General features: G+C 39.5%; 2 protein-coding genes across 2 annotated transcripts; both read left to right on the forward strand.

The window, feature by feature from the left end:
• The first annotated feature begins 3,903 nt into the window (after positions 1 to 3,903).
• LOC146665659 (GTPase IMAP family member 5-like) lies at positions 3,904 to 5,657 on the forward strand. Its single transcript, XM_085410952.1, has 3 exons — positions 3,904 to 3,969; positions 4,357 to 4,431; positions 5,016 to 5,657. The coding sequence occupies exons 1-3, from the start codon at positions 3,904 to 3,906 to the stop codon at positions 5,655 to 5,657; spliced, it is 783 nt and encodes a 260-aa protein (XP_085267078.1).
• A 6,171-nt stretch (positions 5,658 to 11,828) lies between these two features.
• dnajc25 (DnaJ (Hsp40) homolog, subfamily C, member 25) lies at positions 11,829 to 16,975 on the forward strand. The gene is made up of 5 exons (XM_085413374.1): positions 11,829 to 12,233; positions 14,425 to 14,577; positions 14,658 to 15,028; positions 15,116 to 15,215; positions 16,083 to 16,975. Exons 1-5 carry the CDS (start codon positions 11,844 to 11,846, stop codon positions 16,203 to 16,205), a joined length of 1,137 nt encoding a protein of 378 aa, XP_085269500.1. The 5' UTR covers positions 11,829 to 11,843; the 3' UTR covers positions 16,206 to 16,975.
• Positions 16,976 to 20,250: the final 3,275 nt, after the last annotated feature.

Genomic DNA, 20,250 nt, shown 5'->3' on the forward strand with positions numbered 1-20,250 from the left:
AGCGAAAATTTCTGAAGAAATTTTAAGTGTGCCTATGCCGCCGCTAATCAGTATAGTTTGCCATTCAAACGGCTACAGAGAGCAAAACTCACCGGAGCAGCCATTCTCCACCATGAACTATGGTAAAACCAAACACCGCTCGCGCCTCACAGATGACAGCTTACAGTTTTGTGTAAAGATGAGGTGACTTCGTACAGCCCCAATTTGTAGACGCTGTGCGCAGAGGTTCATAAGCAGACCCGACAATGTTTGCATGAACACACTTTGAAGCATTACGTTATGGACCACTTTTCACACATAGTTGCTGTACCCACACAGCCGGCTGTAGCTTTTCATCTCTTAGCCCGACACATACACAAAAAAAACCAAAAAAAAAAACAAAAGCAGAGAGAGCACAGACTTTACACCTGAGAGGCGTGATTGCAGATGCCGCTGAGGTGGGTCCACCTCCCCTGCAGCGGCACTGCAGACCACGCCCTGCCACACACATCAAACACGTAAAATAAATATTTATGCACTTTTCATTCACTTTTTACACAGTGTTCTGAATGATTAACAATGGTCTACAGCCAATCTTGTGTATTATTATACAAACTTTGGTTGTAAGATTCAGATAACTATTTAATAAAAGATAAATATTTTATATGAGAGTAAGAAAGAAAAGTATATCTTTGTCTCATACTCTCATCAGACAATACATGAACCTCTCAATAAACAAAATATTTGCTCAGCTTAAATGACAAACCGCTATTTTACACAGTGGAACACTTATTTTTAAACAAAACCAATGCAGTTCGCCACTGACAGTGCTTACCTTTGCACATCACAGTAAACACTGAACCAAGATGGCGCCCACGCGAACGAGAAATCTGAACTACGGTGTCCTGCAGAGGACAAATGGTCAAAATTGCTAAAATTTACAACATATATGCAGCTCAACAGCGACACCTTGTGACTTATTCCAGTCACTACCTTACATATACATAACGTCTTACCTGACATTCAGTTCACCGGACACTCATACTGAATCACCAGCCCATATAAATGAAAAATAAGTCCAGCAGCCAACCAAGAGTCATCACGAAAGACTAGGGGTGACACGACAGCGTGAGCGGGCCTGGGTGTCAGCCAGCCCAGCCTGGGTGTCAGCCAAGCCGCGCTAGCCAGCTAGCCGCCATGCGGCGGTGAAACGAGAGCGTGAGCCGGCCTGGGTATCAGTCAGCCCGGCCTAGGTGTCAGCCAAGCCGCCCTAGCCAGCTAGCTGCCATGCGGCGCTAGCAGTAACATCGTGAGAGATATGGGACTTCTTGATAAAATATGGGACTTCTTGATAAAACGAGCAGATATTTGAAGTTTACACCCCTATATTCTCGCCTGAAAATAGGGGAGGCTGTCATAAAGTTCAAAATCAGTAACTTAGCGCGCACAGCTGTATAGAAACTCCGTCGTGCTAGCTAGCACGCAGTACAGTTATTGTAACTGTCAGCACAACGAAAATAAACTACACCTAAACTCGGTTTATATCTGACCCAAATAGAGTGCAGTTAATAACGTCTTACCTGAAATTCAGTTCACCAGCCGCCTGCTTCTCCTGCATTGGGTTTCCCTTATCCACGATTGAGCTCCGCGTTAGCCACCACCGGTCGATCGGTGTTTCTTTCCCCGCATACGAGGGGAAGAGACATATACCGGTGGCTAACGCGGAGCTAGCTAGCCACCGGTATATGAACAACTCAGTTATTTTTTCCACATCGACCAGCATCATCGGCCCATATAAACGAAAAATAAGTCCAGCTAATACAAAGACTGTTTGCGGAGCGATCGGGGGTGAAAGGAGTTAGAGACGCCTCACTGAAAGCCAAGCCTGGGTGCTTTTGAGCGAAGCGGCGCTAGCTAGCCGAGCTAGCTAGCCGGCTAGCCGGCCGGCCGAACTAGCTAGCCGGCTAGCAGCAACATCGTGAGAAATCTGTTGCTAATATGGGATGTTTTGACAAAACGAGCAGATATTTGACGTTTACACACCTACATTCTCACCTGAAAACCGGTCGATCGGCGGCCGCCTCGCATGTTTCTTTCCCCACATATGAGGGGAAAGAGACACATACCGGTGGCTAGCTAGCTCCGCGTTAGCCACCACCAAACAACTCAGTTAGTTTTTCCTCATCGACCAGCATCATCGGCCCATATAAACGAAAAATAAGTCCAGCTAAGACAAAGACTGTTTGCGGAGCTATCGGGGATGAAAGGAGTTAGAGACGCCTCACTGAAAGCCAAGCCTGGGTGCTTTTGAGTGAAGCGGCGCAACATCGTGAAAAATCTGTTGCCAATATGGGATGTTTTGACAAAACGAGCAGATATTTGACGTTTACACACCCACATTCTCACCTGAAAATATCTTAAAAGTTTACTTTGTGACCTAGAAACACAAATAAGAGGAATATATTAAACCAAGTGGCAGCCGCCATTGTTTGACTGGTAGAGGCGTGCTTTGAATTGTGGGATATGCAGTTTTCCACCAAGCATACACCCTTGCCGTTACCGTAACTATTCAATGCTTCGTGCAACCTTAAGAATTCCAATGGTTCCTGAAAGCACCGACGCTGTGCGCGCCGTTGATATTGTCGTCATTATGGTAATCCAAATACGGGGACATACCACTAGAGTGAGCCAACACACCACAAATTAAGTGAGTGAGCAAACACACCACAAAGTAAGTTAAGTTTCACTTTCGTTCGTTCCCATTCATTCCAATGGGCAAAAACTTGCATTAAAATATTCATATTTAAAAAACTATAGAAGTAATAAACACCAAAAGGCATAGCAACTCATTCCTGATCCAGCCGCACAAAATGATATAACATATATGAAGCTTGTGTCAAAACTGTGGGATGAGTTACGGTCCAAAATTTCAGGCGGAAAAAGAATAATAATAATAATAAATCCGAGCAATAGTAATAAGTGTGCCTTCGCATAGGCACACTTAATAAATCCGAGCAATAGTAATAAGTGTGCCTTTGCATAGGCACACTTAATAATAAATCCGAGCAATAGTAATAAGTGTGCCTTTTGGCATAGGCACACTTAATAAAACAAGTTTGAAAAAGAGACTTTTTTCATCATACTGGTTCGTGTAATTTGAAAGAATCTTAGTTTTCATTTTGTTCAAATTTAAAGAGGTTCAGGAATTTGGGTTGCATATCTGTTGTGTTATATACAATTCCCAATGACAAAACCTTTTCATACTTGTGTTTTTTAGTAAATGTGTAGTCCAGATTTGTAAGTATTGAGGAACGTACAATTATCCTATATAAGCCACTTAAGGACAGCTGCTCATCTCTATTTTTTATGATGTAGAAACCTTCTGATATTTATAATTAACTTACATGAACAAACATATCTGTTTATGAATAACAGGTACGCGGAGGTTTCTGAACATATTGTTGTAATAAGACAAAAGTATGCATTATCCACTGTTCTTCAGGAGTCAGTACTCAAAGTACATCCAGTTCAGAACAGACTGTCCCAACTGCAGAAGAAGCAACTGTACAAGAGAAGGGTATGCTTCAGAAATCCACAAAACATTTTATCTCAAAATGACAGAAAATGAGTCAATTTAAATATCTGTACATGACTAACACGTTTATGACCAATGTAAACAAATTCCAGACAATTTAATGCTTTTGTTACATTTTTAACACTTACTGTGTAAGCCATTTAAATGTTTTTAATTATATGTATAAAATATCTCTTTATTTTATTTATAAAATGACTGTGTGAAAACCTTATGTGCATGTGTAGCTAATGTTACCAAACCTGCTTAGAAATAACAAATGTGCTGAGATTCTGAACATATTGTACTGTGATAGAAGTATGTATTATCCACTTTTTCCTCAGGAGCAAATAATGAAAATACACCCAGCTCAGAGCAGACTACCAAACCAGCAGAAAAGGCACTTGTGCAAGAAAAGGGTATGCTTAAAACAAAAACAATATATTTAATCTCAAAATAATAGGAAGTGAGTAGTTTGCTCTTTATTTTGTATAACACTACTATTTTTTCACCATAAACTGTATCTGTTGTGTTATCTATAATTCTCAGTGACAAAAAAATCTCATATTGATGTTTGTTAGTAAATGTGTAGTTGAGATGTTTTAAGTTTTGAAGATCCTACAGCCAACCTATGTTAAGCCATTTAAGTCCAGCTAGTCGTCTTTATTTTATTATCTATAGTTCATGATGTTCTCATACTTTTTAAATAACTTACATTACCAAACATGTCTGTTTGTGAATAACGAGTATGTTGAGGTTTCTGAACATAATGTTGCAATAAGATAAAAGTATCTTCTTTTCTTCAGGAGTCAGTAATCAAAGTACATCCAGCTCAGAACAGACTGTCCTACCTGCAGAAGAAGCAGCTGTACAAGAAAAGGGTATGCCTCAGAAATCCACGAAACATATCATCTCAAAATGAAAGAAACAAGAGGCCATTTAAATAATATTTGCACAACATGACTAAAAACATTTTAATTACATTTAAATTGAATAATAATAAATTGAGTAATTTAATACTTTTATAAGACATTTTATGTCTTTTTGAGAACTTGTGATCACCCTGTGTAAATAAGTGCAATTTTTTCATCATATGTGATATGTTTAGACAAGATAAACTTGCTTTCATGATAAAATACCAATCAATCAGGAGCCAGGAATCACAGTACATCCATCTCAGAGCAGACTGACCGGCCAAGAGGAAAAGGACCTGGAAGAAACAAGGGTGTGCTTCAGAAAACTACATCTAATTCTGAAAGTGAGATCATATAAACTGATATTTGATGTATATTGTTTTAGAAAATACAGTTAAAAAAAATCTAATTTTAAAGTGGTCATAAGTAAGACAACTTAAACATAACAAAGCTTGGAGATCTAAATTTTCTGCATTTTATTTAAAGCTGACATATTGGCACCCAGAGGTTGAAAACCAACACTATTGGAAACTATTGATGAAATAATCTAGCATTTACTTTCAGTTGAGAGGGGCAGTGATGCAAAGGAAGACATCATATTTAACATCATTCTGCTGGGACAAACTGGGACTGGGAAGAGTGCGACTGCAAACACCATCCTGGCTGCTGGGAAGCACCACAAGGACAAAGGCCAGGGTTTTGAAGCCAAGCCAAGCTCCATACCAATCACCACCAAGTGTAAGGACAAAATAATCGAGATATGTGGAACAAAAGTTAGACTGGTCGACACCCCAGACTTCTTTTATGAAGATAAACCTATAGAGGAGGCACAAGTAGAAGAGTGTAAGAGGTACTGTCAGGAAGGGCAGTGTGTAGTGTTACTTGTGATACAGTTGGGCAGGTTCACAGATGGTGAAATAGGAATATTAGAGAAACTGGAAGACAAGCTTGGCTGGAAAATCAGGAAAAACACAATTGTCCTATTTACACATGGAGATGATTTGAAAGGCACAGTGGATCAGTTTATCGGCAACAGGAGTTGTCTCAAGCACATTGTGAAATCTTGTAACAATCGTTACCATGTATTCAATAACAACTCCAAGGATACTAAACAAGTCAGGGAGCTCTTTGATAAATTTCGTGAAGAAAGCTTTTTAAACTCAAAACCACATTCACAGTGCCCTTTATTCTAGCTACTGCTGATTCAGGGGTGTGAAGTGCAATTTTCTGCTGGCATGTGAACTAATTTTACATTAAACCTAGATATCATGATTTGCCATTTTGTTTCATCTTGAATATTTAGCCAAACTGAAAGGACATTAGTAAACAATTTATAATTTTTCATCAGACTGCCAAAGTTGGTGATACAACCTCTAGCTCTTATGTATGTATATGAAATAGTGCAGTCAGTTATAAAGACTAACTTTAAAAGACTTAGAAACATGCTGAGGAGAGCTTGCTGTGAAATTAAAGTGGTTCCTAAGCAACATACAGATTAAATGTTTATGAATAAATTGAATACATTTTTGATTTTATTTACCTATTTTTTTCTGTGACTGATGTTTGGACAACACAAAAGACTTCAAACAGGAAATGCAGTGAAAAATAAATTATACAACACACTCACATAGCCTTAACACATGTTAAAGCTATAATATATTCTACTTATTCCATTACTGGCTCATTAGTGTGTTCTCGAGTTTTTGCTGAAATGCGCATTGGGGAAGTGAAAACAAACTGAAAAAATAGAAGCTTCAAACTTCTACTTTCCACTGTATCATCATATGAAAAGTTGCAGCTTTTTATGTTTGGAGCCTGATAATTCAAATTTCATTAGATCTGACTGTTATCCCTTCCATATGGCGTGTATTTATATAGCGCTTTTCTAGTCCCTAAGGACCCCAAAGCACTTTACATATCCAGTCATCCACCCATTCACACACACATTCACACACTGGTGATGGCAAGCTACATTGTAGCCACAGCCACCCTGGGGCGCACTGACAGAGGCGAGGCTGCCGGACACTGGCGCCACCGAGCCCTCTGACAACCAACCAGTAGGCAACGGGTGAAGTGTCTTGCCCAAGGACACAACGACCGAGACTGTCCAAGCTGGGGCTCGAACCGGCAACCTTCCAATTACAAGGCGAACTCCCAACTCTTGAGCCACGATCACCCCAATATCACATCTACCTCAGTGCTTTTTCTCTAGCTCAGTGAATTCCTCTCTAGTCCCTAAATGGATCTTTCAGGCCAAAGCCGCCTTCTAAAAATGCATGGGCATCTGGTATTCTAATGATAGCTTGTTTTACAAAACAATAAATGTACCAATAGCATACAGAATAAATAGGCTAAACACAAATAAAAGTTATTATTCAGAGGACAAAGGTGACACGTGGCCGTTTGTAATTTGCAGGTGTTTGTCAATTTAAACATACATTCAGTTTCTCCTCTGAATGTGCAATGAATGTAATATTGTAGAAAAAAAGTCATCAATATATACATTATCATTTGGCATTAATTTTCTCACTGTTCTTTTTTTTTTCTTGTTTCTGTGCAATAAACTGCCACTGCTACCTGTACTCTTGCTCATGAACACATTCATTTATGATTACTACTACCATCAGTGAAAAGGTACTGTTAACCGTACTGCTTTATTTTGCAATGGACATGTAACTGTGTATGAATATTTTGCTAAAACTGTCAGAAGGAGTGCCTGAACTAGAAAAAAGAATATTTGCAAAAGTTAATCAAACATCACATCATCAGCTAGCTATAAAATAATAGACCATTATTAGCCAACACTTTAAAGTCTTTGTTATATTTGTCAGAAAGCAATGGTTGAAATTATGTTTTTTTACCTAATAAAAAATGTTGCATAAACAGCTGATGAAACCAAATCGATCCTGATATTATGCATAGCAAGAAAATAGAATATGCTTCTAAGTTAGTAAACCATCTGTCTGGATTAGTCTCAGCCAACTGGAATGTTCACTGTACAATTTCTTAGGTGTTTGCTATTTCTTTCAACATTTCTTTCAACACAGTAGGTTAGTTTGACAATTTCAGAAACATATGTGGTAAAGATAGTGTTGCTCAATGGCCGCGCCAAGTCATAGAGAGCAGATACTGCTTCCTGCTAATACTGAAATAACAACAATAGGCAGTGGCTCTGAGTTACTGATGAAAGTGCATCTCAGAAACAGTTTACTGATAATGAGGAAGCTTCAATAGGCCACAGACTTAATTTTGTGGGAACACCTGGATATTAGGTATAAATATAATTTGTCTAAAAGTAATTTTAGGTAATGAATTATTTCTTAAACAAACATAATCATAACTTTACTATTACTTAATAATGAATGCATAACTTACCCTTTTATATAAACTACAAGGCTAAGTACAAACAATAGTCAGCTTTAAAAAAACAAACACCATTTGTTAAGAGAACAAGGGCGACACCTGGTGGTGATGGGTCTGAGTGAAGTACATACAGTATCTCACAAAAGTGAGTACAAGTATACCCCTCACATTTTTGTTATATCTTTTCATAACAAAACATTGAAAATATGACACTTTGATACAATGTAAAGTAGTCAGTGTACAGCTTGTATAACACTGTACAAAACTGAGTACACCCCTAAGTGAAAATGGCTAATTGTGCCCAATTAGCCATTTTCACTTCTGGTGTCATGTGAAGTCTAACACGGCACATAGTGGCAAATAATTCTCTGAGGATCTGAAAAAAGGATTGTTACTCTACATAAAGATGACCTAGGCTATGAGAATATTGCCAAAACTCTGAAACTGAGCTGCAGCACAGTGGCCAAAACCATGCAGTTTAACAGGACAGGTTCCACTCAGAACAAACCTCATCATGGTCGACCAAAGAAGTTGAGTGCACATGCTCAGTGTCATACCCAGAGGTTGTCTTTTGTAAGATAGGTGTATGAGTGCTGCCAGCATTACTGCCGAGGTTGAAGGTGTGGAGGGTCAGCCTGTCAGCGCTCAGACCATATGCCGCACACTGCATCACATGGCTGTCGTCCATGAAGGAAGTGTCTTCTAAAGATAATGCACAAGAAAGCCTGCAAACAGTTTGCTGAAGACAAGCAGACTAAGAACATGGATTAGCTGTGGCCTGATGAGACCAAGATAAACTGATTTGGTTCAGATGGTGTCAGGGTGTGTGGTGGCAAACAGGTGAGGAGTACAAAGACAAGTGTGTCTTGCCTACAGTCAAGCATGGTGGTGGGATGTCATTGTTTGGGGCTGCATGAGTAATGTTGGCACTGAGGATCTACAGTTAGTTGAGGGAACCATGAATGCCAACATGTAATGTGACATGTACTGAAGCAGAGTATTCTTCCTTCCCTTATTCCCTTCATTCAGAAACTGGGCCACAGGACAGTATTTCACTTCTCTGTACAAGTAACTTACCAGATGCAGCTGATTTGTTTTTCATATATGGTTTAATTTGTTAAGGTTTGTTTGTTTTTAAGTGGGCATGTGCCCCTGCCTTGCTCCCACCAATATCAACTGTGTCTGAAATCACTCACTCCTCACTTAACAGAACATGAGTGGTGGGCAATTAATTTTCCCATGAGAAACTGGGATTGTTGGGACCAATATGCTGCACTCAGTTCCGCTCGGTATTAATTTTAAATCTTTATAAACTGCTACTGGTAATAGTAGATGTTACAATTAGAAATTGTAAAATTAAATTAATGCGATTTACATGTAATTACATAATAGATGTCTTTGAGATCATTCAGTTATTCACTGCTCCCCAGAAAGTGGAATTTCTGATAAAACCAAAAATGAAATTTTACAATACAAATAACATTTACTCATATATCCATGAGTAAATGGTTAGGTTATTTCTCATTAACGCAAATATCTAGTCAGCCACTCGGGATCGGGGGAGATTGGTGATTTAAGACACTTTAAATGTGGCATGGTTTTTCATAACAGAGGTCAGGGTAGAATGCCCAAACTTTTGGAGCTGACCGTAATGAAACAACAACTTGTTACAACTGAAGTATCCTCAAGAGCATCTCTGAATGCACAATATGTCAAACGTTGAAGCAGATGGGTTACAGCAGCAGAAGACCAGATTGGGTGCCACTCCTGACAGCTAAGAACAGGAAACTGCTACAATTCACACAGGCTCACAAAAATTTGACAATAGAGGTTTGGAAAAATGTTGCCTGGCCTGATGAATCGCAATTTTTGCTGGAACGTTTGGATGGCAGGGTCATAGTTTGGTGTAAATGCATGAAATCATGGATCTATTCATTTTACATATCAGTATTTGAAATAATCACAGAACTGTTACAGTACTTACCACGGAACGTGTGCTCAGGAAATCCGGAATTTGTTGTTACCACAAACTGCCACACGAGGGCGCTCAAGTAGAAAACAGATGATTTACAAAGCATTTTTACAAAGTGATTTACACAAGACAAACAAATATGGAAGCCCGTTTCCACCACACAAAAAAATGTAAAGTTTTGAGTTAATAAGTCGAAATTTCGAGAAAAGTAACTCAAAATTTCAAGTTACTTCTGCCAATCAGTAATCTACATGGAAAGCACACTCAAAACTGGATCGCAACAAATTGGCGCTTTCGAGAGTACGTTTGGTGATATTAACGCCATGTGATTCAGCTAATAACACAAGGATTTCATCAGTTGTGAAGCCACACTGAAAATAATCAGCAATTTCTGCATTCATGACTGGCTGTAATACTGGTAGCTTAGCTGTAGCATTTGTAGCTGAGGGCTTCAGCTTCCGGGTAACAAGGAAATGACGAACTCGAAATTTCGAATTAATAACTCAAAATTTTGAGAAAAGTCAGTCAAAGTTTTGAGTTATTAACGTGAAATTTCAAGAAAAGTAAGTCGAAATTTTGAGAAAATAACTAGAAATTTTAAGTTATTTAAAAAAAATTATTTTTTTTAAAAAAAAGCATCCATGACTCGAAATTTCGAGTTTTGGATCCTTTTTTTTTTTTTGTGGCAGAAACGGGCTTCCATACCTCCATACTAGCAGATCATGAAAATCATATGAAAGATTAAAACAGCAGAAGTAACATTTATCATCATTTTAAAAGGAGATTTAAAAAATGACTAAAATAAGAGGGGGAAACTGGGAAAGCTTTAAAAGAGTTGATATCTGTGTGAAGCTTTATCTGAACTGCTTCACTGCAACTGTTAAATCAACCACCAGAAGGCGACGGGAAGCCTGTCGCTTGATGCCGCGTCATCGTTCAGTCTCAATTCAAAGATTATTCATGATAGAAGACGGATCACTCCGATAATTTATTTAATTATTTTTCAACTTTCTCTTTATAGATTTTGTCGTTTTAAAACTGTAATTGCAGTAAGTTATTTCCTATAAATATTTAGAAGTTAATGTTTGACCCAAATGTTGAACACATCTGCATTTTTCTGTGGGAAACAGTCTTGGAATATCTGAGTAACTAGAATAAAGAAAGTGATCTTTATCACAAGTAAGTGGGGAATTTTCAGTCATCATGGCCGGCGTCAACAGAGGCAGCCAAACACTAAATCTATGTGAGTGGAACATAATTAACTACAGAAACAAGAGCAATGCACCAGTAATATCACACTGATTAAGAGCCTGTAGTGTGCACTACTCTAGAAAAGAAATTCACAGCATGTGACAATAAACTTCTTCTTCTTTTTTTTTCCTGATCCATCAAACCTTTCACCAGAATGTTCCCTGAATAGTCTTGTCAATGCCACCATGCTTTTGATGAAATGTTAGGGCAAAATTACATGTATTGTTTATTTATTTGTGCTAAATCTGACTGCAAAGTAGGCTATAATTTGGTTAGGCCAGCCACTGTAGATCTGAAACATTTTATGATATGCTGCACCTCAGGGGCTGAAAAAAATATCTTGTATCCTGCAGTTTTATCAGTTATAAAAACAATAAAAAGGGATTCCATGTGAAATAAAGATACACATCATCCACACAAGAGCGTCAACAAATTCATTTTTGGATATTTGTTTCAACAAATAATAATTTCACTGTAATTTCACTCAATATTTTCACCTGGAAATCCATGACGTACCAGCAGCAGTTGACAGTCCCAGAACCATTAAACTATGAGGTTTATGAAGATGACAGTGTTGTAGCTACTTAACAAAAAAAGGGAAGAAAAAAACAGTATTTCATATATTTGTGCATTTTAATTTAGAGAACTGGAACATTATAGGCTGGAACCGAAAAATAAAACCAATAAAAAACAAAAAATAAAAACTTAAATGGACTAATCAAAGAAATGAAGGAGGCTTCATCTTTCTACCAAACGATCTTCGATTGTCATCCTTCCGCTCCGGCTCGTTTTGATGTCGTCAGCAGTGAGCGACGGGACAGCAGGCAGGCAGACGGCAGAGATGGCTGCTCCCGGGGAGCGGAGCGGTGGCGGACAGAGCACCGGCTGTCCGCGGGCGGTGAAGTCGTGGTGGCGCCTCGCGGTGCTTCTCCTCTCCGTGTCCTCCCTGCCGGCGGTCTCGGCGTTGGTGGAGGGTCTGTACTGTGGGAAGGAGGTGTGCTACGACGTGCTCGGTGTCACTCGGGAGACCTCCAAGTCGGATATCGCCCGGGCTTACCGTCAACTGGCCCGGCGGTACCACCCGGACCGGTTCAGGCCGGGGGAGCCGGGCTTGGAGGGGGAGACCCAGGAATCTGCACACACCAAGTTCCTGCTCATCGCGACCGCGTACGAGACGTTAAAGGTTCGTCCGAGAGTGTGGGAAGTTTGAAAGCTTTACAGTGTTTTTTTGTTTTGTTTTGGTTTTTAATTTCCTCATAAAAGTTTCATTTGTTGTAATATCCACCCGGAAACTATTTGTGCCATCATGTCTACTTGATCCAATCTTGGATTACCTCAAACTGTGCTGCAGGTTTAAGTCTTCACTGCTCTGATAGTCCTAAAATAGACATGAAGTCAGCTTGTGCTTCCGATCCTGTAATATATCCTCTGATATTTGACCATCTTAATAGCGCTCCACTATTTTTAAGTTATTTTTATTTCCATATTTGTAACCTTGAACTTTTCTAGAGTAACCTTGCATGATTCATACTCCAAAAACTGGGCCTTTGTGCTGGTCAGTTCATTCTGTAAGCAAAGAGCTGTCTCTTTAAGGCCATTTGTTCAAAAATCTAACTTTCCTCTGATTGGCCAGCTTCCAGAAGTCTGCAGAGGGGTAGAGACTTGCGCTTTAGAGTTGGGATATATTCAAACCTATAAGCAGAAGTTTCCCTTTTAAACCCATTACAAAAACATGTTTAAACAAAATAAATCTTTAAAACATGACAGGTTTTAAAGTAATAACGTGGTAAAAAGCTTCAGACAGCTGGGCGAGGAGCACAAACAAATTAAATGCATGCAATACAAGCACTGATATTTTCTGATAACAGATTTTATCAAAACTGGGGCTTACAGAGGTCGTCTTTGAGTATTCTGAGTGTCAGACTCTGTATTTCTTGTATTCTGGTGAATTTTTGTGCAGCAATTTGTACAGATTTATGCATCCATGTACAAATTTATGAAAAATATATTTCTTTGGGTAAAGGAAAACACAAAAATTAGACACCACTTGTCAAATTAAAAAAAAAAAATAAGTATAATGCAGGCATTCTGTCATTTTCACGTCAATGAGTCACATGAACATGAATATTGTTTACTTTTCTCATTAAATATTATCAGAGCTGACACATGCATAAACATGATGTATTTCATAGCTGATTTACACCCATGTTCAAAACTTTAAAAGTTTCCGCACATACGTGTATTTTTAGGACTCGTGTTCATCTTGACTTTGTTATTAATAAGTTGTGAGCTGAAAGGCCTGACATTTCATCATCCGGCTGTTCATTTTATTGGTAGTTACTATAGAGATAAAGTACTTAATCTTAAATTCAACACCTTTGTCATTTACATTCAACCAGAGTCTAGAGTTGCAGGTAAAGTTTAATAATCACAATCAATTGCATAAAGTTCAGTAAAAAAAAAAAAGAAGAAGAAAAAAATAGAATAAAATAAAATGTGTTGAACAGTTTAAAATTATTTCTGTAATTGACCTCAGTGTTGCTTTTAACGAAAAATGTAATTCTTTAAGAACTAATCATTTGTTCCATGTTATACTCTATCCACTGACGTATGCTCTATTGCCAAAAGTCCCGCATCCAAATCATTGAATTCAAGTGTTCCAGTTGTTGCCATGTCAATGGATGTTGAGGCGGACAGTTCAGAGAGATCAACAACTTACTGTAGCATCAAACGCTGCAGACCTTCAAACTTCATGTGGTCTTCAGATTAACTCATGAACAGTGTGTAGAGAACTTCATGGAATAGGTTTCCATGGCTGAGCAGCCTCATCCAAGCCTAACATCACCCAGCATGATGCAAACCGTGGGATGCAAGTGAAAGGGACCCTCAATGCTTCAGCGCTGACTTCGCACCAGTGCATAAAGCAAGGTTGATGTGGAAGAACTTGACTGCCCCTCGCAGAGTCCAGACCTCCACCTGACAAAACACTTTTGTGATGAATTAGAGTTGATTGTTACAGTAAATTTTTCAGTGCAGGGGAACTGGCTGATAAAGAGTTAGAAGGACGGATACTGTAGCTTTATTTTATTTGAAAGAAACACATTTAGTGTCCAGTGATCTGTCAGATTATAAAATTATAAAAGCAATTTCTGCCAGTTAATGTGCTCTAATATATGCTTTATATTGACTGGCAGAGAAAATGAAATGCAGCATGAGAGAAGTAGGATGAGTGGAAACCAGTATTTGACTCAGAGCTTGTTAGCTCTCCTAAGACAGAAAACCAGTGTTTTCCTCACTCCGGATTAACAAACTCAGTTCTCATAGGTGTTTTAATTCTTGGAGGAATTAAAACCTGCTGATCTTTGTGTGTGCAGGATGAGGACACGCGGCGGGACTACGACTACATGCTGGACCACCCTGAGGAGTACTACCAGCACTACTATGCCTACTACCGCAGACGGCTCGCTCCCAAAGTGGACGTCCGGGTCGTCGTCCTGGTCACCATTTGTGCCATCTCAATCTTCCAGGTAAGACCGCACACTGAGTAAGCCATGGTTTGCTGAACATCATCTGACTTATTTACAAACCTGTTCCCATCTCTCTGCAGTACTACAGCTGGCACAGCAGCTACAACGAGGCCATCAACTACCTGATGACCGTTCCCAAGTACCGCATCCAGGCCACGGAGATCGCCAAGCAGCAAGGCCTCCTCAACCGCACCAAGGAAAAAGGCAAGAACCGACGCTCCAAGGAGGAGATCCGGGAGCAGGAGGAAGAGGTGATCCGCGACATCATCAAAAACAAGATAGACATCAAAGGGGGTTACCAGAAGCCCAACCTGTCGGACATCCTGCTGTGTCAGATCGTGCTCTTCCCGTACTACCTGACCTACTACGTGGCGTGGTACGCGTCCTGGGTGTACCGCTTCACCATCTGCAGAGAGGAGTATGGAGATGAGGAGAAGCTCTACATCATCAGGTCAGCTCAAGCTTAAGCAACAATATGAATGCCGGGATGAATGACATGAAACATGTTTAGAAGTTTCTCACCTTGCTTTATCCTCAGGAGGTACATGAAGCTGTCCCAGACTCAGTTTGACCGCCTGGAGGAAAGCACCAAGCGGACCTTCCTGGACAAACAGCTCTGGATCAAAGAAAACTTCGAGGTTGGTCGCAGTCAATTCTTTCTTTTGCTTCTTCCCTCCTACAGCCTCCTCCTTGGATATTCCTGGTACGTTTTTAGTGTCTTTGGCCTTACTTACTTCATGGATAAAGCTCCAGCTCCATCCTTTAAAGGCAGCTGGTGTTAGTTTGACCACAGGTCTTTCAGGTGTTGCACAGACTTGCAGCTGGTGATGATGGACCTTGTCCTTTTCTGCAGCCTCAGTAAACTCTGCATAGCAGGGCCAGGTTCAGACTACAGTCAGCAGCTGCAGTCTAAGACAGTGGTGCTCTACATCCAAACTGTGAGATGAAAGATTTGAAACAGTTTAATGATATCAGGGAATCACCTGACAGAAAGGAATGGAACTAGCCAGACTGGACTTTCAAAGTAAAGGCCATTGCATACCGGTGATTGGTCAGAGTAGTTTATTCAGATCGCTGCAAATTCATCCAATAAAATTATGATGTCTGTGTGAGTGTCTTTTACGTGTCTGATGTGTAAATACCTTAAGAGTGTGGCAGCTTTCCAGAAGTCAGTCATGTTGTTGTCGTGTAGTCAGCATCTTTCAGCAGTTACTCCTGACCAGTCAGAAACAAACCTACCTGTAGCTCCTGCTTCCAGCTTCACCTCGTTTGCCCGTGCAGAATCAGAATTCTTAGACCCAATAGCTGTGATGGAAGAGCTTTGGTACAGCCTTATGGTTTCAGATACTGCGTCCTCTGTCAATATATTAGCCCTTCGAGGATCCTAGTGGGACATTTTGTGCCATTCCGTTTTTTTATTTTTATCCTATTTTCGCTGTGCTGAATTAATTTAGCAAATATTTGTTCAGTTCCATACATTATCTTAAAATGTCTTTGTCTTTCAGGTGTACAGAAAAGAGCAGGAGGAGGAGATGAAGGTGAAGATGGCAACCGACACGAGGATGAAGCGGTACCGCCGCTGGATGAAGAACGAGGGGCCGGGCCGGCTGACCTTCATCGACGACTGAGCGGCACAGAAAGCATCCTCGATGACAGACACGCCTGCCTCGGTGCCAACACACACACAGAGGGACGCCACGCTGTGTGAGAAACGTACCTGTACAGAAAGATTATATAGCAGAGATATTTTCATAGCATTCGGGCCTCTGACAGGACGACGGAGGGAATAAACTGTGAGCTGAAGCTTGAGATTTTCAGTAATTTTTTTTATATCATGGCTATTTTTTATTATGTTTTTGTTTTCCAAACTAAGTAGAGGGAAGTTTAATAATGATTCAGTAATTTTTTTATTAGTATTTTTGGTTTTCTCCTGCTGGTAAAAACACTGAGTGACTTTTGGAGCCCGAAGTGTTATTAAGTGATTTTCTGTTGGATGAATAACCAGGCCGCTGCTGGTTATTATACCAAAGTGTCCTTTGGTAAGACAGCGACGGTTAGAAACATCAATCAGAAGCTGTTTGAGCGCATAAGAAACAGCTTCAGTACGTTATTTCTTCCAGGGCTTTTCTGTCTCTGATGTGCTGCTGAAGCTTTTTTTAATCTGAAGAAAATGAGACGTGGTGTTTTGGTATACATTTGTGTAAATGGAAACCAAAGTCACAGCTGCGGTTTCACAACAGCTGATCTTTGTCACCCGCTGACTCTTTTTCATCATCGCTCTCCTCAGAAGTTCAGGTGGCTGCTTACTGTTTACTGCATTTCAGAGGTTGATTTTGCTCTGTGTTATTTATTGTTTCCACGTTTCGTTTTAGCGAAATTAAAGTCACTCTGAAATTAACCTGCCCTGTGGTTTTTGGTGTATGAACACAAGTTTTCTGAGAGCTAATCAAACACTGCAAGGAGAATGCATAAAATTGTCATGCTATATTCAGATACATCTCTACTCTATTTGACTCATCATGAGTTAAAGAGTGTCTGGTTATTTTAAGTAATTTGTGGTTAATGAAGTTGCTTCATTAACCACAAATTCAGTTCAAGTCATGCTGGCTTGCTCTCTTTTTCAAACTTTAACGGAAACACTTGTTTCCTCTTTCACATGTCAGAGGGGTGGAGCTTTAAACCCTCAAGCCTGAAGTAAAGCAGCTGCTGTTTAATAGAAGTACCAGAACTGCAGTTCCTCTAATGTCCACTGGAGGCTGGCTCCAAAAGTGAATGAGTCCACAGTTAAAACAAACATGTTTATAACTTGATACTAAAAAAAAAAACTGTTCTGAAATTAATTTCTGCCTTGAAAACAACAGCATGATTGGTTGGATATGTAGTACCAATTAGCACTGCCACCGCATACCAAGGACGAGTCCTGATTCAAACCTCAGCTACTTGTTAACCCAGATATAATTATCAGTCAATGTCAGGCATTTGGTCATGGTGAAGACAAGGTGCTGAAGTTCAAATCGAGCATCAGAGTGAAGAGAGGTGATTTACCTGACTTGCATCTTTGTTGGTGTCACACAGGCTGTCTGAATATATCAGAAGCTGCTGACCTGCTGGGATTTTCCCCCAAAAACATCTCCAAGGTTTACAGAGAACGGTCAGAAAAACAGAAAATATCGAGCGTTTAAAAATGTCTTCTTGATACCAGAGACCAGAAGACAATGGCAACTCAAACAACCACTCATTACAACCATGGTATGCAGAAGAGCATCTCTGGACTACAGCAGCTGAAGACCACACTGGGTGCCACTCCTGTCACCAAAGAACAGGAAACTTTGGCATAAAAAACTTAAACATGGATCCATCCTGCCTTGTATCAACAGTTAAGGCTGGTGTTAGTGCTGTGATGGTGATGTTTTCTTGGTACACTTTGGGCCCATTAGTACAGCCTGCTTGAGTGTTATTACTGACCAGATCCATCCCTTAATGATCCCAGTTACTGGATTCTGGAATATGACATATAGCTCTGTGTACTCAAGTAGAGCACCTTTGGGTGGAAAAGGAGATTCACACCATGGCTGTTTAGCAGTCATGTGACACCATCATGTCAATATGGACAGATTTCTGAGGAAGGTTTCCAGCACTTTGCTGAATCTGCCATGAAGAATTAAGACAATTCTGGAGGCAAGTGGGCTTCGATCCAGTACTTGCAAGGTGTACTATAAGTTTATGGTGAGCATATAAATTAATATATTTTAATATCCTTCACAGACCTCCATATAATGCGAAAACTAAAACAACCACTTAAAGCTTTAAAACAAAAAACTAAACTGATCTAAAATCAGAAACTGAGAAGAAAACTATAACATCTCTTGTGACTTACCAAGCGTCACGAACCATTCTGTGTTCAATCTGAAGAGCTAGACTATTTGATGTTTCAGAGTGAAAAATATAAAATAAAATCATTTAAAAATATATGAAATGGCGATGTGGCTCTCTGGGTAAACATTGCTCTGCTTTTGTTTGAACTATAATTAAATCACACGGGAGCATGTGAGCACTACACCTTCATTGCTCAGTCTGAGCTCTAAATCACCGGAAAATGAACGATGGTAGAAAGAAGACGACGCACACCATGTCAGGTTTTCCATTAACAATAAAAATTATTAACATACATTTTTTTAAACATACAAAAACAAACAATACAAGGCAAAAGGATGATAGAAGGCCCATGTCATTCCAACATTAACCACAATAATCTGGTATCATAATAAGAGCAAAAAGGAACCAACATAACCTGGCTGGGAGTCGAGTCTTAGCAACGACGCGTTATTTAGTTAACTGATTAAAATAGTGCCAGCTGAGATGATCACAATCATACTTCTTTTTCAATGAAAAACAAAACAGATACACAAGTGCAGAGACTTACAGACCTCACAGAGGGTCTGTCTTCTTTTTTCTTTTTTTAAAGAACGGTTATAATAATAAGAGCTTTAATCTGCCTTTGCAACTAACTACATTACAGGAAGTACACACACTGAAGGCTTCACAAAGAAAAACTGTTCTGTACATCGATTCAGCCAAAGCATCCAAGCACATTTCCACCGTCACAAACAGCCTGAACAGTGCAATCAAGTCAGCTGGCTGCCCTCGTGTTTGGAGTTCACCGGCTTTGACAGCAGCCTGTAGGAGATCCCAGTTTATCCCACAAATGTAGACGAATGACAAAACACTGACTCAGAACAGACTCAAGTATTTTAAAAAGAACCTATTATGTTTTTCCTTTTTTTTTTTTTTTTCCCCATCACAGGTGTACACCTACAATTCAGCACCAAACTGCACAGACTCGATCAGACACACAGACGCTCACGGAGCAGCTGGCAGAAGGTCAAATCCTGAGAAACCACCTCAGGATTTGACTCTGGAGTGACTCAGTCTGATTTTGGGAGGTTTTCGTGTGTGTGTGTGTGTGTGTGTGTGTGTGTGTGTGTGTGTGTGTGTGTGTGTGTGTGTGTGATAATATCATATGTGCATTTGTGATGCAATAAAAATGCTATTTTTAAATACTATTTTTAAATACTGATTATGATCATTATCAGTTCAGTAGTGTTATATTGTGGCACTTCTTATCAAAACCATTATTGTTTATAAATCTGAGGCAAAAGTTTAAACTTCAGACTGCTTTAAACTCAGTTTTTTTTCTACTCTTGGCTCTGCATGAAGTCAGAGAGAGTGGATATCCCTAATATGGTCATCTGACAACAGAAGCTCCAACCACCTGTATAGGGAGAGTGGCAATTCAGAACAAAAGGGGAGGAGCTAAAACTGTTTGTTTCAGATAAGCAGAGTTGATTATTATTATGCTTTATTTTAAGCTTTCAATTATTTTATTGAATCTGTATGTTATGGAATTAGCTTATGAGTTTCATAATTTTTTACTATGCTATTGTTGCTCAGTTTTTCTTTTCCCATGCTAAAATTCACAGCCTGTACAGAGGTTTGGCAAGAACCAGTACATCCTCGTGGAGGGAAATCTGCAGTATAAATGATGTTTGCTTGCTTTTTAGGGATTATTTTATAATTCTGAATCACACAAAGTGACTCCAGTAGCAATAAACAGAATAGGTTCCCTTTAACTTAAGTTCAAATAAGTACAATAAACAGTTTTTAGAAAACCTT

The sequence above is a fragment of the Rhamphochromis longiceps genome, linkage group LG7 (assembly GCF_057381845.1).
Source record: "Rhamphochromis longiceps isolate RC_006_pf linkage group LG7, R_longiceps_female_GT1.1, whole genome shotgun sequence".
NCBI lineage: Eukaryota > Metazoa > Chordata > Actinopteri > Cichliformes > Cichlidae > Rhamphochromis > Rhamphochromis longiceps.

Bases quoted from the DNA above. Each gene is read 5' to 3' on its own strand.
- LOC146665659 (XM_085410952.1), top strand. From the start codon at position 3,904: ATGAAAATACACCCAGCTCAGAGCAGACTACCAAACCAGCAGAAAAGG. The intron at 3,970-4,356 runs GTATGCTTAAAA...TCTTTTCTTCAG, and splicing joins GGCACTTGTGCAAGAAAAGG to GAGTCAGTAATCAAAGTACA. The intron at 4,432-5,015 runs GTATGCCTCAGA...GAAATAATCTAG, and splicing joins AGCAGCTGTACAAGAAAAGG to CATTTACTTTCAGTTGAGAG.
- dnajc25 (XM_085413374.1), top strand. From the start codon at position 11,844: ATGTCGTCAGCAGTGAGCGACGGGACAGCAGGCAGGCAGACGGCAGAG. The intron at 14,578-14,657 runs GTAAGACCGCAC...ATCTCTCTGCAG, and splicing joins GTGCCATCTCAATCTTCCAG to TACTACAGCTGGCACAGCAG. The intron at 15,216-16,082 runs GTTGGTCGCAGT...TTTGTCTTTCAG, and splicing joins GGATCAAAGAAAACTTCGAG to GTGTACAGAAAAGAGCAGGA.